This window comes from Pipistrellus kuhlii, unplaced genomic scaffold (genome assembly GCF_014108245.1).
Source record: "Pipistrellus kuhlii isolate mPipKuh1 unplaced genomic scaffold, mPipKuh1.p scaffold_m20_p_15, whole genome shotgun sequence".
NCBI classification, from domain to species: Eukaryota; Metazoa; Chordata; class Mammalia; order Chiroptera; family Vespertilionidae; genus Pipistrellus; species Pipistrellus kuhlii.
The window spans coordinates 21,050,267-21,074,971 of record NW_023425460.1 but is presented as its reverse complement, the minus strand read 5'-3'; the positions used below and the strand labels follow the sequence as shown (position 1 = coordinate 21,074,971).

Here is a 24,705-nt window from a genome sequence, read left to right as displayed (position 1 = left end):
GTAAAGAATTTAGCCCAGCTGGTGTGGCTCAGTGGTTGACCAGCAACACATGCCCTGGCTGCAGACTCAATCCCCAATGGGGACATGCATGAGGCAGTTGATTGATGTTTCTCTTTTATCAATGTTTCTATCTCTCTATTCCCCTCCCTTCCTCTCTAAAATCAATAAAAACATACTTTAAAAAAGGAATTTAAAAACAAGTTCAGTAAAATGAATGGGAATGAACCAGAGAAGGCAGTACGTCAAAGCTTTGAATAGTTGTAAGTACGTGTCTGTGTCTGGATGCTTGTTAAATCTCTTTTTGTTTTTTTAATCATAGACAGACATGAAAACATACTAGTCAATATTTTTACCAGTAGGTATTTTGTGGCACATTTTAGGATTCACCTCCAGTATGTTGTAAACATGTTAACAAAGTGATATTCTAAGGTTCTGAGCAGAACTGACAAAAATTACCTGAGTGATTAATTACCCTATCCCTCAGATCACTTTTGATACCTAAGTCATTCAGTTTTCATAAAGGTCTGAAATAAATCAAAGGCTGAATGCTTCACAAGAAAAGTAGTGCTGCGATTTCTCAGTTGTGGTTCAGCCTCTGCTACGTAGGCTGGTTTTGCCATTCTCACAAAGCTGTCCATTCTGGTCAAGTTGGCCACAATTAGAAGCTGATTCATAGTTACACCACCATTAGCATTCTCAGTAGGACTTCCTAATTCCAACTTAAGCATTCAGAATACAAACATTACCTAAAACCTTGGCCTTGAAAAGGAAAGTAGACAATCATTCAGGAGGAGGGTCTCCAAAGGATCCAGTCCCTGGATCTTGGGGTAACAGAAGCATCTTCACCATGTCTACATTTTTTATCTACCCCAAAAATTTGAAGACTGAAAAACGTGATTGATATATACTACCCAACAAAGCAACATAAAATAGTTTTATGCTGCTTATTAAAATTTTTCTATCATTATATTTTTTTCATTGTCTTTTGATGTGCTTAGTAAAGGGTTAGTTTTCTTTATATCTCCTTCTAGAATAAATATTACATGAAAAGCAAACAATTACTATAAGGTCTGACCCAGATCAATATGTTATACGTTAGATATTTTATTTTATTTGTGCTCAAGATATCTAATACTCCTAAAGCTTTTGCCATTATTAGGAATTGCACATTTTCAAACATTTATTATAGTTTTTCATTACATTTACTGACTTTTCAAAGCTTTTTCCCCCCAAAATTTAATAAGCTACACACCCACCTATGCATTGAGTAGAAAAATATTTTAGAATATTGTCACCTTAGCATGCACTTAGCATCTGAAAGTAATTAGGCTTCTCTTTAGCTCTTCTTCAGGGTTTCTTATTACAGAACAATTCTACTATTTTGCCTATTTGCTTGCTTTGTTGTACATGAAGATATATAGGAAATATTAAAGTTACGCCTGGTGTAGCACATGCTTTTAAAAAATGTGTTTTAAAAGGTCATTTTTTCTGCAAAGTTAACTCCTGCTATTTAATTTTTCTGTTTGCTAATTTGGTAGGCCTGGAATTCTTTTTACATGAATACTGATGTTTTTCTTCACTGGGATGTCTTCTATAATTTCAGGAATCCAATTTAACCTATGGGAATTGATTATCTATTTTTAAACAAAATTTAATCTTGCCTATTTTACTTGTTCTGAGGCTAGTCAGGACATGATTTTTTAAGTAATGAGGAAGAGAAAGGATGTTTATAGGCACTTCCTGTTGTGTTTGTATTCATGCAATTCTGATGAAATTGATATTACTAATCTTCATGCCATTCATTTCATTAACAGTTATTATTATACCTTAATCTAAATGATAATAAATAAAAACTTGGGTTTTAAATTTATTAAACATAATTGAAGTATCTCCACAATTAGAGCAGTAATGACATACATACCATCAATTCTGGCTACAGATGGATTCTAGACACTGCAAAAAAAAAATGCTTAAGATTTAAAATTGTCTGGGTTTATCTTCCTACATGGTTCACAAAAGCGGAGATTGGGGAACTGAGCTGGTATTGTTCATGAAAAGAATGTTTTAATTGTTTGTGATGTTGATGCTAATAAGATACAGAGAGGCAGGGTGACAGAGAAAAATAACTTCTCAAACCAATAGAAGTTGAAGGATACTGCTATGATGCTAAAAGGTAAAGGATATTGACAGAAACTCAAATAACAAATGAAATGGTTGAAACTGAAAAACTGACCTATCCTAAACTTTTCTGGTAAAACTTGAAGATTGTTATTCCATCTCAAAAACACTTTATGTATATTGAATTTATTGAATCAGAACTCATCAAAATGGTAAAATATATAAATCCACTAAATTAAAGGTAAAATTACCAGAAGGCAACATGAATAATTGATGTTTTAGGACATGACTAAGTACAAACTTGGCATAATTCCAATATGCTCAGCTGAAAGTAAGAGTAATCTCTCTTGCCCTGACCAGTTTGGATCAGTGGATAGAGTGTCGGCCTGAGGACTGAACGGTCCCAAGTTCTATTCCGGTCAAGGGCATGTACCTTGGTTGCGGGCATATCCCCAGTAGGGAGTGTACAAGAGGCAGCTGATCAATGTTTCTCTCTCATCAATGTTTCTAACTCTCTCTCCCTTCCTTTCTGTAAAAAAAATAAATTACACACACACACACACACACACACACACACAAACACATATATATATATATATACATTTTTAAATATATTTTATTGATTTTTTTACAGAGAGGAAGAGAGAGGGATAGAGAGTTAGAAACATCGATGAAAGAGAATTATCAATCAGCTGCCTCTTACACACCACCTACTGTGATGTGCCTGCAGCCAAGGTACATGCCCTTGACTGGAATCAAACCTGGGACCCTTCAGTCCGCAGGCCGACACTCTATCCACTGAGCCAAACTTGTTGGCTGTATATTATATATATATATATAAAATTTTTGTAAGAAAAGTAATATCTCTCTCTCTCTCTCTCTCTTTCTCGTCATGCAAGAATTGCATACCAAATCTTTCAGTAGTTCCTGGGTTTCAGTATTTCTGAATCATTGAAATTATTTTGACACATTAAAAGTACAATTTCCTGGAAAACAGTATGGAGTTTCCTCAAAAAACTAAAAATGGAACTCCCATTTGACCCAGTAATCCCACTTCTAGGAGCATATTCCAAGAAATCAGAAACACCAATCTGAAAGGATATATGCACCCCTATGTTCATAGCAGCACAATTTATAATAGCTAAGATTTGGAAACAGCCTAAGTGCTCATCAGCAGATGAGTGGATTAAAAAATGGGGGTGCATCTATACAATGGAATACTACACTACTGTAAAAAAGAAGAAACTCTTACTATTTTTTGTAACAGCATGGATGGACCTGGAGAGAGTTATGCTAAGCAAAATAAGCCAGTCAGAGAAAGATAAATATCATATGATCTCACTCATTTGTGGAATATAATGAAAAGCATAAACTGATGAACAAAAATAGAGCCAGAAACCAAGAAGCATTGAACAGACTGTCAAGCCAGAGGGAAGGTGGGGGGGGGGGGTAGGAGAGATAAAAGATCAATCAAATGACCTGTATGCATGCATATGAGCATAACCATTGTACACAGACACTAGGGCGGTGAGGACATGTGCTAGTGGTTGGAGGTGGCCAGGAAGAGGTCAATGGGGGGAAAAGGAGACATATGTAATACTCTACATAATACTTTAAACAAAGATTTTAAAAGAGTACAATTTCCTAACTTTAACTTATTTTGTTTGTGATTATGAGATTGTGGTATGGCATTATTTCAAGTTACACACTGAAACATATTCAGATAAAATGATGTGATATCTGAGATGTTCTTCAAATAGGGAGAGAAGAATAAGGAAACAGGTGAACCCAGAATACTCATTAATTTCTAGTTGAATAGGGAATCCATGATACTCGTCTCTGTTTTTGTATATATATCTAAAAATTTCTGCATTAAAAAAGTAATTACAAATTATTAGGCCCCATCTTGGATATTGAATAAAAATTAATTTAAGGTTGAAGCCTTAATTCTCAGGTCTCATCCAAAACACTTGAAATCAAAGTTTAAGAGTCATAGATGCATATTACCAAGCTCATTTTGTGTCCAGAATATGTCTACCATCATTCTTTTATATAAAATAAACTAACTCTGTAGAGTATTTCTTTAGGGACCAACATGGTCTCCCGGATAACAGAATCTTAAGCAGGGGACTAACCATGTAAAGGTATATAGTAAGTAGGATTAGGCAGAAGAAAATGTTGAAAAACAACACTGTCCAGGTAAATAAAACATAAACCAAGAAGATCTCAAGGTAGTAACTGAGGGTTTTCTTGAATTCAGGCCAGACGACTGGGCTTTTGTACATTTGCCCCAGTCCTACTGACAAGCCATTGTATGTGACTGCTGCTATGGATGCGGCATGAGGGTGGATTGGATAAAGTTCCTCTCTTTGAACAAATGATAATGAGAGGGATTCAGTGATTTCTATTAGCCACTGACAGCAAAGATTAAGTGCCTTCAATCCTAAAGGGCTGCTCTGAGGTATGTTTTATACACCCACGCTATGTAAAAGGGCTGAACCATTTTTACTGAAATTCTCTCTGATATTTTCTTATTTGACCCTTTTCGAATCAATATAGAAATGCTGCAATGGCCATTACAACAACCACATTGTAGTATCTGGTTCTTTTTGAGGTGCTTAACTTACAGTAAATATCACTCTTAGGAATAACATATAACCAACATTTAAAATTTTTCTTCAAAATCAATGGAACGTACTGCTTTTCATATCAACAGGGGTACCTGTAACTGCTCAGATAATGACAATTAGCAGTCTGAATTCCTAAAGAATTCTCTCTGTGATTTATTTCAAGATGATTTTCCCTATTCATCTACTTCCTAATAAGGTGGTATTGGTCATGTCACTTCAAGAGAGTAAATGTCATGTCAATAACTTACGTTGGATCCTTGGCCATTAAATGTCAGATACAGACAAAGGCAGAATATATATAAAGCATGTGTGATCCACAGTTCAGTTGTGTTACTCTAGACTCTAAGTTTTAAAGATCCCTTTGTTGTGATCAGATAGTTTATATAACATACCTAACACATAGCAAGCATTCAACTAGTGATCCCAGACAACCCTTTAGGAAAATGTTACTACGTGATTTCAAAGGCTTTTTTTTTTTTTTACTTTTGTTAAAGAGCAAAGCAAACTCATTTCCTCCTGTTTAAATATAGTTCAATTCTGCACAGGTAATAATAATAATAAGAAAAAAAATAGAACAATGCATTAGAGTTAGCTTTTATGTGTAATTCCCATGGCAAGTACCAAGTTTTCAGAGGGAAGCTGCTTGAAGAAATGGTTACCCTTGGCTCAGAGCTGCTCTCACCACCCACCAGTACAATACAAGGACAATCATGACTCAGAGTTGCTGAGTTAAATTTACTGCTGTCTCCCCAAAGTGAATGAATCTCTATGTCTATTTTCTTTCCTAAAAAAAAAAAAAGCCTCTATATTTCCACAGGCCTAGAAAAATACCCTGATGATAAATTAACTTATATGTTCTAGAATGTTTTCCTAATTATCATTAATAACATTTTTTTAGAGAAAAAATCCACATTCTAAACAACTAATTACAAACCGATGTTTGGGGCAAAATTATTTTGAAAGTAGATGCTCTCTTACTCTCTTGTGTATGTGTGCCTAAATTCCTCTAAAGTTTTCAACACACTGAAATGTATTGCTATTTTATAGTAAAAATAATTAGGACTCAACAATCTAAAGGTACACAAGTGAGAGTCATATCACATTCTTTTTAGAAGGATATTTTCCAATGTATATAACAAAACATAATTTATAAGGATTAAATGTGAGTCATCCATCTGATATATACTGTCTTTAGACAATATGTGGTATAAACTTGCTTATGAACACAAAACATATTTATAACCCAAGAATACAACCCAAAGAATTCCTTATTTCTGATAATCTATTACAAAGCAATCACACTGAGACATAAGCATTCAGAGTAGCAAGTTTAAAATAACTCTTGAGCCATTGCATGTATGCCATGCTGAAAAATGTGAACTCTTCATAAGACACCCAAATCATATGAAAGAGATGCTAGCGGGCAGAGACATATTTAAATTATTCCACAGTTCCTCCTTTTCCTCTAATGTAAAAATGTCATCTTAAAATATATACTTTTAGGAATTAGTGTTTTCTTCATTGTGTATTTCTTCAGATAAGTTATCTTTCAAGATGTTATTAACTGGGATTTAGAATTTTTTAGGTATTTATTACAACTCTTTGATATTATCAATATGTGTTTATAGTACCTATAGTAATTACTCTTTGATTATCTTGACATTAAAGATTATTTTCAGTTTCACTAATATAAAAACACTTACCTTGTGCATTATTTACTATTGTATATCATTGTCAAACTGAAGTCATCAAGGTTGCCAAAAATAGCTATGAGCTTCAAGGATTCACTGAAGATATAACAGAGCTATTATAAATTGTATTTGCCTTTCTGTAGCAATTGAAAACAAATAAAACCACTCAATTAACCTGTATGAATTAATTGTTCTTTGAAGAAATTCAACATGAGAGAGTGTTATAGGGAAATGTCTCTTTGAAGATGTGATATTTTTTTATGAAACCTGAATTTGATTGATGAGAATTTATCGAACATTGCAAGGTCTGACAAAAGTGTCTTACAACACAGTAAACAATAAAATCTGCACATGGAGAGACAGCCTAAGTGCCCTTCAGCAGATGAGTGGATTAAAAAACTGTGGTATATCTAAACAATGGAATATTACAGTGCTATAAAAAGGAACTCCTACCATTTGAAACAACACGGATGGACCTGGAGAGCATTATGCTAAGCAAAATAAGTCAGAGAAAGATAAATAGCACATGATCTCACTCATTTGTGGAATATAATGAACACCATAAACTGATGAACAAAAACAGACAGAGAAGCACCTATCAGAGCATCAAACCTAAGAGAGAAGGTAGGGGAGGATGGGAGTCAGGGGCAGAGATCAACCAAAAGATGTGTATGCATGCATATAAGCATAACCATTGGACACAGACACCAGAGTGTGAGGGCATGTGCTAGGGGTGGAGGTGGGCAAGGGTGGGGGGAAAGAAGGACACACATGTAATACCTTAATCAATAAAGAACATTTTAAAAAGAGAGAGACTCAGAAGTTTCAAGTAACAAGGAAAAAGTCCTGCAGGAAAGGAGATAATAGGTAGAAGTGAAATCTTGTAAATCCCTTGTGGTGTCAGGATTTTATTTTCACCTTGATCAGAAGCCACTGGAATATTTTAAGCAGGAAAGTAACTTGAACTGATGCATGCTTTTAAAGTTACTCTGCTGTGTGAATAATGGCTCGAAGGAACCAAAAGTAGAAGCAGGGTTAAAGGTGACAGAGGCTGCTATAAGGTTTTCTGTAAAGGTTGTGAAGATATCATGAGCTAACATTAGTTGGGAAGTAAATACATAATTTGCTTGGCTCATGGTCTATTTACTCCCCTTCTCTAAGAGTATCTTTGCACATGACATTAATAAACAAATCAAATTGATTTGGAGCTATCAAAGTAGAAAATAATAGATTTTTAGAAAAAGTTTTATAAAAAAGACACACACAAGATTTACCTAAAAGCCAACTGTGTATACTATAGTTTCTAAAAACTGAAGCTATAAGTAAATAACCTTGCAAACTGTAGTTATCATTTTTCCTACTATTATTTACTTAATTATTTTTGTGGCTGAGTTGAACTACCCATTTCATTTTCATCTTTTGGCCATATATAAGCATAATTTAAGCAAATAAAGATCAAAATCATGTCCTTCAGTATACATTTTAATCAAGAAGAACTAAACAAAGGAATGTGAGAATATTCCAGAGTAGCACATAAAGGCTCATGTCCCCAGCTGAAAGAGCCTGGCATGTTAAAAGACAGAAAGAAGGTCAGGAAGTGGGTGAGAGAGAGTAGGGATGGGGTCAGTGTCTTAGTCTATTTGAGCTGCTGTAATAGAATACCATAAACTGGGAGTATTATAAGCAACACAAATTTATTCCTCACAGTTCTGGAGGCTGGGAGTTCCAACATCAAGTTACTGGCTGAATCAGTGTCTGGTGAGGGCCCACTTCCTGGTTCATAGATGGCAATCTCACTGTGTCCTCACATAGTGCAAGAGAAGATGGTCTCTCTGGCATCCCTTTTATGAAGGGTCTACTCTCATTATCTAATCACTTCCCAAGAGCCCCACCTCCAAATACCCATTACCTTAGGGTTACATTTCATCAAATGAATTTGAGGGTGACACAAGCATTTCATCTACAGCAATCAAGGATAAAGGACTATAGGATGTTAAAGGAAGATACCTAATAATGATCATTTAATAAGAAGCTATTGTAAACTTGAAGCAGGGAAGTAACAGGATCTGATGTCAATCTATCTAATAAAAGAAAATCATGCAAACTGACCATACCTCCACTATGCCCACAAGCCACCCCCACCTGTCAATCAGAAGCAAGTATGCAAATTAACCCAACCAAGATGGCGGCAGACACAGAGCTGGAGAGAGCAGGAGGCTTGGGTTGCCCCCTGTGATGGAGAAGCCAAGCTTCCTACCTGCCCTAGCTGGCCCTGGCCTCCACTCAAGGCTACAAAGTTTCAATTACCAGTATATAAGATAAATGAATCCCAGATACCTGCTTCTAGCCAGCCCTGGCCTCTGCTCAAGGAGGCACTGGGAGAAAAAAAAAGGAAAAAAAGGGGCTGGGAGCTTGGGTTGCTGGAGGCCATGGCCAGCCTGCAAACAGCCATCAGCCCCTCACCCAAGCTGGCCTGGCACCCCAGCAGCTCCCCACCCCCTGAAGGGGCTGTGGCCAGCCTGAAAATGGCCCTTAGCCCCTTACCAAGGCTGGCCAGGCACCCCAGCGGGACTCCCACCCTTATCCAGGACACCCTTCAGGGCAAACCAGCTGGTCCCCGCCTGTGCACCAGGCCTCTATCTATTCTAATAAAAAGGTAATGTACTAAGTAGACTAAGAGACCTTCCAGACATCCTTCTGGACATAGCCATCGTGGCAGTGCCAAGGTCGAACAAATTGACATATAAAGTTAACTATTCCTTCTAGTTAAGCTAAATCAATTAGATATTTTCCCCCTTGAACATGCATTTGAGTAGAGGGCAGAAGAAGTACATCCTCTCTCCTTTTTGTCCCAGCCAGACCACAAGATCCTGCCCCTCCACACAAAATACATAATTCTCCAATCTCCAGTGGCTAATCTCTTTAAACAAATTTCTATCAGCCTAGTGAACATCTAATAGTTCACTTGTATGTAGGTCAAACTCCTTTGTTTGTGTGAAATGAAATAAACTATAATTGTTTCAAACAGGCTTTAGATAGTTGGAAAGACAAGCACCAAATTAATAATGACTATCTTAGGGGATTGAGGGTTGCAATTTTCAGTGTATATAATTTTAAAAACTATTTTCTGTATAATTGACAATTAGCAGCCAATACTTATTTTAATTAAAGCAAATAGTGAAAAACTTTCCAAATTAGCAAGTGAGACAAAAGCGGAATGTTAAATATTACTGGGAGTGGAAGTCCTATCTTTAGTAGCAGTAGAAGCCCTGGGCTGCCTCTGGAGAACTGCAAGTTTTGTGTGACAGTTTGAAAACTTTATTGATAGTCATTGTTTTTGAATTCATAAAATAAGAAAAAAAGGGAGCAGGATACTTGCTTCCCTGGAGGACATTTAAAATTTGATTCATTGATATATTTTTGGCTCACAGTATTACCTTGTGGCATTTTACAAGAGCTGCTGCCTCTTCCCAAAGCGATAATATATTGCATAATTAATTCAGCACAAGCAGTGACTATGCCAAATCTGTTTATTAAAAGATAGGGCCTCTACTGTTCTTCTCAATAAAGGTATTGCATTCTTTTACAGGACCAAAATCATACTGAATTAATGAGGACTAGCATAATCAGAATAAATGAGGCTATCACAAAAGAGATCTCAATTAAACATAGCTATTCAATAACTAATTTGAATTAGCTACTACCTCCCATGAATTTCAGGGTGAAAAACCCACCCAGAGAAGAAATTACATTAATTATAACAATAGCAATACAATAATTATAATAGCATAGCTAATATTATTCGATTCTTAGTATTTGCTGGAAACAAGTGTGCTACAAGCAACTTTTCTAGTACTAAAAATCCTATATATTAGTTATTTTTCTCCCCATTTTAGAGATAACAAATCCAAATTGAGGTTTAGAGACATTAAATAATATTCACAACATCACACAGATCTCAATTTGGACTTGGATTTTTTACATATCACCCTATATTATGATAGTGAACACCTATGAAATTTGTTTTTACACAATTTAGTAAGTCATGAGGGAGTTCCAGAAGAAATGCTTATGTTAAGTTACAAATATTAAGTCCAAATTGAGTGGCTGACTTTTCTCTTATGTATGTTTCATAGAAAACACATGTCTAAAGTTAACTGAAAATGATATTTTGAGCCCTGGCCGGTGTAGCTCAGTGGATAGAGTATCAGACCACGCACCAGTCACGGGTTTGATTCCCAGTCAAGGGCACATACAGGAGGCACCCAGACACATTGATGTTTGTCTCTTCTCTCTCTCCCTCCCTTTTACTCTCTCTAAAAAGAAATAAATTAATTAATAAATATTTTGAAAAATAATTATTTTGAAAAACTAATATTTTGTAAAAAGAGTTGAATTTCCATCTTATTACTGAGCAGAACAATGACTTTGTTCCTTTAATATCAATAAATTCAGTTCTTCTTTTTGTTTTTCATACCTCAATTGTTTCAAAAAAATGAAAATATCTTCATATAGTCTAATGATTGACATTTTTATATTGGTTGAGTCTATTCAACATAAATTTTTACTAGAGATAAAAGGAATAAATGATCTGTTGGTTCTATTAGAATGTCATACACCATTTTCAGAATTACTATTATAGAATTTCAAACTCTAGACAATGTTTGCAGAATTCTAGTTTTTATATCTTTTCTTGGTGTTTACCCATTATTTTCTCAAATTGAATCTAAAATTTCTGTGATCATTTACTGCTGGTAGTGTGTGGGTATGATTGTTGATGAGATGAAAAATGGCAGATAATGCTTTTTTTTTCTTCTATAGTTATATGTTATTTTTCTTTTCAACCTACTGTGAAAAAAAATCTTCTCTTTAAAAAAGTTATGGGCAATGTGAAAACTGTCAATTGTTTTGTTCTCCATCCATCACATTGCTGGCCCAAAAAGAGCTCCAGAATACACATTTTGAAACTGGCTTAATGTCTGAGGGAGGATGCAATTTAATATTTATAACATTATGGAAAAGAAGGTATTATGAAGGCAATATGCTGGTATAATACTTTTAAAATGGGGCTCTATATGGCAACTGGGAAATATATTTACTTCAACTAAACCACCTATTAGACTCCTATTTAAAGGATATCCTCGACTAGACAATGGCCAAGGTTGGTAATGCTTGCCAGTCCATTCTTATTTGAAAACACTATAAGTATATTAAAATTAAGTATAAATAGATATATATGTATCTATATCTTGCATATTATTTGGAGGGTATATGATTATAATAAAATATTTTATTATGTATAAATAATAAAATGAATAGTATGAATATAAATGATATATAAATATATTATTTGTTATATATTATAAATATGTATGCAATCTACATCTGCATATTTATGATAAATATACTCTATTCTGAGTGAGCAATCAAAAGCCATGCTTATTTATATGCAGTAGCTCAGTGAACAATATATATTTCTTGAACTTATAATCAATGATTTGATTCAATTCAACATACATTAAACATTTACTATGTGACCTGACTGGGTTCTCAGGATATAAGACAAATAGAAAATTCAAAAATGTATGGTCTAGTAAAAGAGAAACAAGTAAAGAACTATAATACAAGAATTTCTGTACTTATAGCAAGAACACATGAGGACACAGAGAAAAGTTTAATTTTGAAAACCTATTATTTCAGAAACTTGAATAATAAATATCTTAATATGTGAAAGACAATGAAGAAAAGGGAGGGTAATTCTTATAGAAGTATGTACATACAAAGCTCTGTGTTTTAAGACAAGTTGCATCATGCAAATTAGAGATGAGATTATAAAGTGATCAGAAATAAAATTACTTTGAATGAAATGCTAAAAGTTTGGGACTTACTTGGTGTATAATAAAAAAAATGAAGTTTTAAAAAATTTTTAATTGATGAGCACTCAGATCACAATTACATTAAAAAAACAACAACTGCCTTCAGTGAAGTGATATTTGAAAGTGGGAGAGTCCAGAAGTGGGGGTGCAGAGTTGAGAGTATATCTGAAAATGGGTATTTTGGCTGTGTAGTCACCCAACATATTTGAGTGACATTTTATAGGCAGTGCAGAAAGTATCTTTGGAAGTTGATTGAGTTTGGGTTAGGGGGTCATGGAAGTCTAGGACCAAACCAACAGACCCCCAAAGCAGTAACAAGTAGCTTGAGAATAAGCATGGATTTATTAGAATGCATTAGAAAAGATAATGCAGCATTTATGGGAAATATAGTTAAAAGCTATAGAAAAGGTAGTAAAGATAAGCTAAAATTCATGAGAGATTCCAATTCAGAAAATATATCTGGACCATTACTATAGTGAGAAAATAAAACTCACTGATATAGGTTTAATTTATAAAAAAGTTGTAAAAGATAGAAATCTAAATATATAACTAAGACAATAATGAGTGAATGAATCAATCAATCTGAGAGCAATTCAGTTTGAAAAAAGGCATTGATGATTTAAGAGGAGAAACCCAGGGCCATCATGGAGAGGAAAAGAACCAGGAGTTTAATAAAACACAAGAGAGGAGGGAGTACCCAGATTGTAACACATTTAATGAGCATGAGGCAAGAGGCAATTATGTTGTACATCACTGCAAATCACCACCACTCTTGTAATAACTGAGAAAGCTTCCCTGGAAGAAGAGAGCACCATCAATAAAGAAGAGGAGGTAGGTTCCACAGTTACATGAAAACTGGAGTTCTTCATGGCAAAGACCACAGTGAGGGTATTTGTAGGTAAACAATCCTGGTATCCAACCCCAGGCTTTAAAACAGGGCTGGAGAAAAACTCAGAGTGTGTTTTTTATCTGCTCATTGATTTGTCTGTTAGGCAACTAATGCAGGCACAGTAAATAAAGGAAGGTATATACAGTAGACACAGATAGTATGCCAGTATTTTCATTTTAATACAGGAACAAATTCAGGAACAAATTACTCAGAAAAACCAACCAACCAACCAGTGTACACCTGTTCAATTCTGAAAAAAAAAAAAAAAAAAAAAAAAAAAGTGTATAAGGGTTTACTCTGTCTCTGTGCCTCAATAGAAAATGGAGAACACAGAAGTATGGATTTTATACTCTCCATAATTTTCTCACAGTATGAGAAAAATTCAACTACTTAGAGGTAATAACTTTAAAAGAGTCAGAAAGTGAGAATACAAACAATATACAAGTATGAGAAGGATTTTATCTCATCCTAGTTGTCAAGTCTCTTCAAGTAGCATACAATATAACATGCATTAGGGTCAAATAAATACTTACAAAATAATCCTACATACTATCTAATAAAAGAGTAATATGGAAATTGACTGTACCTCCACTACATCCACAAGCCACACCCACCAACCAATCAGGAGCGGTTATGCAAATTAACCCAACCAAGATGGCTGTGTTCATGGAGAGAGCAGGAGGCTTGGCAACGGAGGAAGCCAAGCTTTCTGCCTGCCCTGGCCTGCCTTGGACTCTGCTTAAGGGTTCAAAATTTCAAATATAGAAGATAAATAAATCCCAACAAAAATGACTGCAGAGCAAGCAAGAGGCTTGGCTGTGCTCAAGGCTATAAAGTTTCAATTATAGAAGATAAATAAATTCCAGCTTCCAGGGCCTCCACTTGGTTTTCTGAGGGCATGGCTGGCCTGCAAACTACCATAGGCCCCTCCCCCCAAGCCACCCCAAACCCCAAAGAAACCTCCAGCCTGATTCAGGAAACCCTTCAGGGCAAACCAGCTGACCCCACCTGTGCACCAGGCCTCTATATTATCTAATCCTATCCAATAAAAGAATAATATGCAAATTCACCATAACTCCAACACACAAGATGGTTGCCCCCATGTGGACACAAAATGGCCACCACAATATGGCCAGCAGAGGGCAGTTGGGAGGGATCAGATCTGCAAGAGAGGGCAGTTGTGGGTGATCAGGCCAGCAGAGGAGGTACGTTGGGAGTGACTGGGTCTGCAGGTAAGGGCAGTTGGGGGTGACTAGGCTGGCAGGGGAGGGCAGTTAGGGGTGACCAGGTCGTTAGGGGCAAACAGGCTGGCAGGGGAGCAGTTAGGCATCAATCAGGCTGTCAGGGGAGTGGTTAGGGGTGATCAGGCTGGCAGGCAGAAGCAGCTAGGAGCAATCAGGAAGGCAGGCAGGTGAGCAGTTGGGAGCCAGTAGTCCTGGATTGTGAGAGGGCAGTTGGACATCCCTCCAGGGGCCCTAGATTGGAGAGGATGCAGGCTGGGCCGAGGGATACCCCTCACCACGCACAATATTTGTTCACTGGGCCTCTAGTATTAGTAATAAAAGCATAATATGCTAAATGTCCAGTCAGCCATCCAACCAATTAAAGTTTAATATGCTAATGGTATGCTAAGGCCACTTAACCATTCACTATGACATGCACTGGCCATGTGGGATCAGAAAGTCAACTAGCCCACCAGTCGCTATGATGTGAACTGACCACCAGGGGACAGACACACCAACTGGTAGGTTAGCTTCCTGTTGTGATCCAGTGTATAGAGACTGAGATCCTGGTATACAAGCTGGCCATGCCCTGGAGCCCTCCTATGGTCCCTCCCTTGCTGGCCAACCTCTCGTGTCCCTCCCTGACCCCATTTGTGCACTAGTTGGGTCTGTCAGCCTGGCCTGCACCCTCTCTCAATCTGGTACCCTGGGAGATGTCAGAAATGCAATTTCAGCCTGATCCCACAGGCCAGGCCAACGGACCCTATTGGTGCACAAATTTGTGCACCAGGCCTCTAGTAAAGAAATGATAATTAGCATAGGACTAAAATTCACTTTAGAACCCTTGAGATACCAGATTTATACATTTACATACTCAGTATAATATTAATGTTAGTGTTTGTTGAATACATTAATTTTTCTGAAGATCACTTTCAGTAGTAGAAAAACATGTAAAACATTTATTAGATAAGTTTATCTCTAAACACATGATTATTTGCATTTCAACAAACAGTATTTTTTAATTCTTAATAGGTCCTGCTTTGTGAGTGAAAACCTGTATTAGTCTACCTTTCAAGTTTTTTCTGAGCTCATAAATTTTGCAAGCATTGTAGTGAAACTTAGAATGATTTCTCAAGTCAAAAATACCACTGAGGTAATTGGTGGAAAATTTCACAAAGAAAGTGAGCTGGTGTCAAAGCTTCAAAATTTTAAGAATTAATTCAGGAAAGGATCAGCAAGTATGTAATTAGAGTCATCATGTCCTGTTAAGCTGACATAAATGCTTAGTCCTCTCGCTCTAAATAGCAAGATCTTACTTATTGAAATTCCCAGCAATTTTAGCAAAATATATAAAGGAAAAGAAAAGAATGAGATAAACACAGCAATCTGAACATGAAACTCAAAAACTGGTTCCACTTGATTACCATAGTAATCAGAGGGCTTTCAAGAGAGCATGTGGAAGAACACAGGGAAACTCATTATCAGCATTAAGACTGATTAAAAAGAAAACAACACATTTTATTTCAGAGAGGAAGTGAGAGATTAGAAACATTAATGATGAGAATCATTGATCGGCTGCCTTCCGCACACCCAACACTGGGTTTGAGCCCGCAACTGGGCAATCTTTGGAAAATAAAATCAGTCATTGCCCTGACCTCCTGATTCATAGGCTGATGCTCAATCACTGAGCAACACCAGCCAGGCAATGACTGATTTTATTTTCCAAAGATTGCCACAGTAAAATTTCTTTCCCCATGTATTCTTCTTGTGTGTGATTGAGGCACATGTCCCATTATGGGATGGCATGCCATTCCATTTCTTGAGTCTGGCAGCGGTTTGCCAACAGCAGAAGAGCAAAGCAAATTACAAGGCTTGTTCATAAAACTGCTGCCTAATTCTCTCAGGGAGTTTGTTCTTGGAACCCAGCGCCTGGCTGGGAGGGAACTCAGAGAGCCTAGGAGAGGCCCACAGGCATTGGCAATAAAGCCTGGAGTTCACAGCCATGCTTGAGCTTGTGACAATAGCCAGAATCAACTTGCTAGGTTAACCACTCTGAAAGTGGGACCCAGCTCTTAGTCAAGGTGCCCAAGGTGATTCTATGTGGAGCAAGAATGAGGCTGTCCTTCAAGTCTGCCAAAATTGCAGCTTTCTGAGTAAATTGGAAAGTTCTTGTTGAAGCCATTAAGTTTAGGTGAATTGTTATGCAGCCACAAATAATCAGAACAACTGCCCAATTTTGCAAATATGCATATTTACATTTTTGGCAATAAAAATATATCTTAAATGGACAAATATTTGCCATGATTATTTAAGTATGTAAAATGAAAATCCTCTTTGTTTCAAAGAATGTTAAAGAATGGGTCAATCTGTTAAAATGATGATGAAGTATAAAAATTGATCATCTTGGAATTTATAGCATAACACTTAATTCAAAATGCATGATTTTAAAAGAAAACACTTTTTACTTGTTAGCTGTAAGGCCACAGAAAGTTACTTAAACTTTGTACCTCAGAAAGCTCATCTGTAACATTACCATAACAATGGTTACTATGCAAATGGATTGCAGTTGATATTTTTGTAGAGTTCAGTACAGTTTTGGTGAAATTAAACCATTAGTCATTATTATAATTTATATTTTTATCCCAAATCTGGAGCATAGCCTTGTCTTTAGCATGAAGCTATTAAACCATGAAAGATGCTTAATCTCTAATCTGGAAGAAAGAGGAAGGGAGACTCAAAAATCCTTTATGAAATCAATCCAGTGCTTCCCCATGCAACCTCTGTCTTCTGTTACTTCTTTCAATACATCAAGCACTGTTAGACAGGCAGATCATTGATTTTGGTCATTATTATAACAGTGTGTCCTTCTCTTGGGATCTCACCAGTATACCAGCTACGGTATATATATTAACTCAGAAAAATAAAATAATACTGAAAGTATTACTTTTTCTCATTATTTCTATTAAGTATGTCAAATAAAGTTTAATATTCTCCATCATTAATATAGCTTAATTTAGAATTTAATAAGTCAAGCAGAAACCAGTGTGGAAAATAAGTATTTAAACCTCTCCTTCCTAATTCTTTAAAATATATATTTAAGGAATAAATATTTGCATTCAGGATTCATTAGTTTCCATCTCCAAGTAGCCAAGCGTAATCTCCACTAATAATTCAGAACCTAATGAGGCTAGAGAATATCTTTTTGACCCGTGTGTCCTCTGATTGAGGACTGCATTTTTACATGTGGATTTTAAGAAATGCTGGAGTTATTTTTCAGAGTTTCACAGAACATATCGGAAACTAACTCAGGGCACAGGGAGCTGTTGCTCCATCACATATTTCCTACTTTGTAAATAACATCATTGTGCATTGTGACCAAACGTGTGCACATTGTCTCCAAAACAGGCTTTGGGCATCATTAGTTTCAACACCCTCAGAGCGAAGTCTGCACTTCTCACTTAATGTCTGAAAAACACTTGATCAGAATCACACTGGGGTCACAGAGGTGAACGTGAGGAAGGAGAGAAGACAGTGTACTTACCGGGGTTCTCAGCTCAGGTATGGCAGCTTGATAGTGGAGTGGACGGCAATCTCGAGTGTTTGGCACCAGGACACAGGGAAGAAACATCGGACCCAAGTCATCTCCGTCCAGAACATCCACTGTGAGGGTGGTGGTGGTGGTTCGCCTTTCATTCAGATTCTGTGCCCGATCCTGTGAGAGAGAAAAAAATCAACAAGAAAAGCAAACAACCAAACAACACAATGGACTAATGCTTCCCTAACTTTGGCTAAACTCTGGATAAGTGCTTCTGATGACAGTCACCTGACCTCTGTTTTCCCAGAGCATTTACTTTAGAAAACTTGCAATTGAAAAATTTTCTCTGCCCCTTGGAAATGTGAATCTTCTCCCTGCTCAATTTTTCTTGAAGTATAGTTGACATACAATTTTATTTCAGTTTCAGTTACATGATTCCATGTTTATATATGTTATAATCACCATGATAACAAGTCTAGCAACCATCTTTCACAGTATAGTTATTATAATTTTATTATAAAGATTAAAAAAAATAAAAATAGAAATATAACAGAACCCAACTATTAGTTCTACTTCTGGCTGGCTATTTATCAGAAGAAAATTAAAACGTTAATTCAAAAAGCTATATGCACCCAATGGTTCATCCCAGCTCGCACTTTTGCCAGTTTTTATGATCCAAGACTCTTCTCTTTAAAATATAATCATCAAGGAAGATAGAGCTTCTATATCTCAGTCACTGTGGGAGGCTGGGAGCATAACTTCCAGAGGAGGCTTGCTCCAAATTGCGGAACTACCTCCCATTAGAAAGATACAATAAAGTTTTCTTCTTCTTCTTTGAGAAGACCAATTAGCAAATAAAGATGATCTTTGATTTTCCAACCCAACTTCTTTTTATGTTTTAAGCAATTTAGGTTTATTAGATAAATTTGGGTTATTTTAAGAACATACCTCATTAAACAAAAATGAAGAGGAAAATAAAGGGAAGAAAATAAAATAAAACCTTTGCTCTTCTCACTTAATGTCTTAAAAACATTAAGTGAGAAGAGGTCTGCTGTACTCTTATTAAAGAAATACTTTGCATGTGTCACACAATTTGTTCTGTTATAAAGTTTTGTGAGAGCATTTTTATCTCCATCTAGTCTGCTGACATCATTAAAATAATTGTGTACTTTGGTTGGTGTGGCTCAGTGGATAGAGCATTGGCCCTAGTACCAAAAAGGTCCTGAGTTCAATTCCCTGTCAAAGGCAAGTACCTGGGTTGGAGGTTTCATCTCTGGCCCTGGCGGGGGCATGTGCAGGAGGCAACCAATCCATGGATCTCTCTCATGTAGATGGTTTTCTCTCTCTGCCCTCCCTCAATCCGTCTTTCCAGACTCTTTAAAAATCAATGGGAAAAGTATCCTCTGGTGAGGATCAACAACAACAACAACAACAACAACAACAACAACAAAATAATAACCTAGTATTCCAAATATCTAAATGAAACCTGTTTTATTTTGTTTCTCCATTACTAGGAACTCTAAAAAGTTACAATTGCTAAGAAGATATGTATGGTTTGCAAATATCTTCTCCCATTCGGTGGGTTGTCTTGTTGATGGTTTCCTTTTCTGTGCAAAAACATTTTAGTTTGATGTAGTCCACTATGTTTAAATTTTCTTAATTTCTTAAAATTATACTTTAAATGTGTGAGTTTAAATGTTTGAGTATATATAGAAAAATATTCACTTAACATAAACCCATGGGTTTCTTTTACATTTTGGCAAATATATCTGGTTCATCAAATGTCCCATTTTAAAATTATGATTACTTAGGATGAACTTAAACTTATACAAAAGACTGAATCGATCTCAACTTAAGAAAATAAGTATTAAACAAGTAACATTATATATGACCTTGAATGTGGCAAGACTGTTTTAATATCCCAGAGGCAGCGTTTCTATATTTGCATGCTATTCAGCCCTGCAATGTACACCTTACGTGTCATCACCAAGTCACTGTAATCAACAAAGTGGAATGTTTCCTAAGGTGTTTTTTTTTTATTTTTATTTTTATTTTTACTCTGTTAGGTACAAATCTTTCACTATTCTCTAGTCTGGGGTTCATTGTCACTATGCTATAAAACAGATGCAAATGCATAACAGAGAGTATGCATTTAACAACATACATAATGTAGATTTTTATTGCATACTGGAAAAATATACTTCTTACAAAGTGTTGATTTATAAAATGTGAGTTTTTAAGTGGCAGGGGGTGGGAGTGGAAAAAGAAAAGGCCAGATAATCTATTGTGGGCTCAATTCCCAGTAGGGGACATGCAAGAGACAGTCGATGGATGATTCTCATCATTGATGGTTCTACCTCTCTCCTTCCTCTGTAAAATCAATAAAGATATATATTTAAAAAATAGCTCAGAGATAACTAAATCATTGTCACAATCCACTCTTTTTTACAAAGCACATTTTTATAAAACTAAAAGTATTTCAACTGTGATCATATAAAGGTGATAAGACCTCTAACTCTCAGATGAATATATGTCAATTCCTTCATCTCAAGTGAAAGGATTTCTGAAAAATAGTTTAAGTACCCACTAATCTGTAATCAAACTAGAGATAAATGATTGTTTCTAACTCAATCAGTGCCTGCTCTATATTTAGAAGTATATTACGTTTAATATTGATTGTATTGAATGGGGCCAGAAAGATGTGGACTCTAACAAATACTATGAAATTTTGGGCGACCTGGTTTTAAAATGAGTCTGAGGTAAACATGTCAAAGTTTGGATTTTAGTTTTGAGGCAATGTCATAGAAAACTTGAAATAAAGAGCCATCTAACATTTAAATACTCAGAACTCAACTAGTTCATAATTTAATAAAATGGCTAGAAGCATTCACCAAACCTTACTCATAGATACATATTTTAAAGATTCTTTCATTGCCTTATCAGGTATTTGCAGTTGGGAAAGGAAAAAAAAAAAAGCAACATATTTGGAGTTGCCCTGTGTCTTTTGACCCTACCTCGGTTAACCAAGATCTCAGAGGTGTTTGTCTTGCTTCTGCTCACCAATGATAGATGGCATATCACTGACTGAAAATTTAAAACTTATCCTAGCAACATGATTCTGTTAAATTTCTATATTCAGAAAGAAAAACAGCTGTAATAAGATTGCCTTGGTCTAAGTCACTTTAAAAGTATTCCTTTTTTCTTTTTCTTTTTCTTCTCTTCTTGAAATTATATTTTTATTTGAAACATTTGCCTATCTAAAATAAAGTATACATACAGGATAGCATCATAGTTTTTGTGTCCACACGTTCACCTATCTTCATTACTTGAACATTTTATAAGGAGTAAACCATTAAATGCCCCCTTTCTATTTCAGCTCCCCTCCCCAAGACTATGCCCAAGAAATGGGAAGGGCTCCAAAATATGGGAGTAAAATGAGCAGTTCTTCCATCCGTTTGCAGTAGACAGGTCAGGGTGGGGGTTACTTCTGAAAAGTTGTTTACATAGTTTGAATCTAAAAGTATAAAAATTATTTTATATCTAAGCCCACATAATTGCAATGTGTTGTGAAGGAGAGCTGACATATGCCATTTGGGGCACTATTTATTTTGAGTTAACATTACATATGAAACAGCTGGTACAAGAACAACACTTTGACCCTCCTTTGTACTCCTGAATGTAGAAAATAAACTTTCATATGAAAAGTAACCGACCCATACTAGGATCATAGAAAGCATCCTTATCACCAGGAATAGAGATTTTAGGACCCAGATGGCTCTAAACAAACATTGTTAATCCGCACTAATTTATTACTCTAAATCCTAATCCATTTGTTTTGCCAGTTCTTTACAAATTTACTGTTTCCTTGTCTAAAGTTATAAAAGTTGTTTCTTTTAGTCTTATAGTTTTTTTACGGAGCTCATGTACATAGACTGGTAAAATTATTTTGTTTTCCTCTTAATATATCTTATTAGACCAGCCCAAAAAAGCTAGAAGGGGATGAGGTAAATGGTTTCTGCTTCTACATTTCACATACTTTAAAATATATGCTTAGCCATTAGGAGAAATTACAGCTAAAAACTAAATAGTAGTTCTATATTTTTATAAATTATATTTTTTATTAAAAACAGCTAGTGTTTATTCTCCAGATTTGTTAAAATAAAGATCATGCTATTAATAAGATAACTCAAAAAATCATTCTTGTTATGATTCTAAATAATCCTGAAAATTATTTAAGAGCTCTTGAGTAAACAGCCCTTAGTATTTTCCTCAGAATTCAAGTAATACAAAAGACAGTAGCTTGTAAGAAAATCTATGTATAGAGATGAGTTTGATTCCTTTGTGACTTAGGATAACATAAAAATTAGAATCTGTGATAATAGAATGTATTGGAAATTTCAATAAAAGAAAACCCCATTGATTTTTATACTTCTCTGAAATTCCTTTCTGGGATTTTTTCTTCTTCTTTTCTCTATAACTAATCATTCATTCATTTGATATTCATATGGAAAATGAAAAGTGTGGGTGATAATGCTATAAATACTATCAAAAAAACAAGTGACGTATTTTTTTTAATGTGGGCCAACCAAAACTCTTCTAACATATTCAAGAATATAACATGTTCACATGGATAAAAAGAACTTCCCACAAAATTTTAATGGTTCTCTTTGCAAACCAATCAAATATTTGTACCATAAACAGAGCCAGGCCAACGCTGAGTAATGTTCAGTATTTCTCATCAGACCTCTAGCCTCTTAGATACCATCTACTTTAAAGTCAAAATATATAGTTCAGATTTCAACTTTCCTTATAACTTGCAGGGGTTTTGTTTATTTTTATTTTAAAAATATGTTCTTGCTCAGCCAGCTTGGCTCAATTGTTGAGCATTGACCTATGAACCTGGAGGTAGTGGTTCAATTACCAGTGAGGCAAATGTCTGGCTGCAGGCTCAATCTCCTTGTGTGGGGTTTGCAGGAGGCAGCTGATCAATGATTCTCTCTCATCACTGATGTTTCTGTCTCTCTCTCCATAGCCTTTCCTTTCTGAAATCAATAAAAATATATTTAAGAAAAAAAAAATCCATATTGATTTGAGAAAGAGAGAAAGAGAGAGGGGTAGATAGAAACATTGATAAGTGAGACACTTAGATTGGCTGCCTCTTGCACACCCCACACTGGCAATGGAGCCTAGAAGCTGGACATGTACCCCGACTCAGAATCCAAACTGTGATCTCTTGTCTCATGGGTCAACTCTCAACCACTGAGCCATACCAACTAGGCAACTTGCAGAGGTTTTTAATGTACATCATTTAGTTTATAGATTGATTTACATACTACCAATAAAGTAATAAAAATATAAAAGAACTAGAGGCCTGGTGCACAAAATTCATGATCAAGAAGGAGAGGTGTCCCTCAGCCTGGCCAGCACTCTCTCCAATCCTGGATTCCCCTCACAGTCCTGGACCTCTGGCTCCTAACTGCTAGTCTGCCTGCCTGCCTGATCATCCCTAACTGCCCTTCCCTGCCGACCTGATCACCCCTAACCACCTCTGTCCCAGCCCTGACACCATGGCTTTGTCTGGAAGGATGTCCGGTCTAATTAGCATATTACCCTTTTATTAGTACAGATAAGAAAGATAATTTTCCATATATGATATCATTATCCATACAAACACAAAAATTAAACTATATAGATACTGGTATATACAAACTAGCATATGTTTAACAACCAGCTCTCTGAGATAAGAAACACTGATTTATAGTATCTGCCACTTACAATATTGTAAATTCTTCCACTATGACCACAAATGTGAGGTCAGTGAACTCAGAGTTAGGAAGAAGTACAAACAATTGACCCTCAAGCAAGTAGGAGCCAGCTTTTCAGCTCTAATAGCCCACTGTCTTCAGTAAATTATATAGCAAAAAAGTAGAGACTATGGACAGTCTTCTTTATAATTTGTGGGACTGTGATAAATTGCAACACTGGAAAACAATATCTTACCTACTCACATTAAAAGTAAATATATATATATATATTCATATAAATATTCATAGTTATTCTATTTTTAAATTACCCATTTTAAACAGTAAATTAGAAGAACTATAGTGGTTATGTTATACTGTAATGATCTCAGAATATATTCTAAGCATTAATCTAAGTTCATTTTTGTTTGCTAACATAATAATTCTGACAAGAACCCTATGTGGCATGTTTCATTAATATCCTCATTTTAGTTAGGAAACTGACAGTCAAAGTATCCCTGAAGTCAGACAACTAGTAAATGGCAGAGCTGGTTCTAGAGTTAATGCTTTTAACACTAAGCTTCACTTATTGCCTTTCATAATAGTCATGAGGGAACTCTTAATTCCATATCCAAATGCAAAAACAAACAAACAGAATTTAAGTATAGTTGAATAAATTGTAATAGATACTAATTTCAGTATGTTCTACAACTTTAAATAATATATAATTCTATGATGCTCTTGTGTTTCAATGGTGGAGCATCAACCCATGAACCTGGAAATCACAGTTAGATCTGAAGTCAGTGCAGATACCTGAGCATCTGGCTGATACATCCCCAGTAAGGGGTGTGCAGGAGGCAGCTGATCAATACTTCTCTCTCATCATTGATGTTTCTACCTCTTCCTCTCTCTAACATTAGTATATAATTCTGAAAACTTTTAAAATACCCCAAAGTTATAATGTTCTATAGCTTCTGTTCACATTTAATACTGTATGCTTTA

General features: G+C 35.7%; 1 protein-coding gene across 2 annotated transcripts in view; it reads right to left on the bottom strand.

The window, feature by feature from the left end:
* PCDH15 (protocadherin related 15) overlaps nt 1-24,705 on the bottom strand; it is a 613,865-nt gene that overhangs the window by 323,115 nt on the left and 266,045 nt on the right. For both annotated transcript variants that reach the window (XM_045581870.1, XM_045581869.1), the window contains exon 8: nt 17,969-18,139. In XM_045581870.1, the coding sequence (XP_045437826.1) occupies nt 17,969-18,139 (171 nt within the window). The remainder of the gene's footprint in view (nt 1-17,968; nt 18,140-24,705) is intronic.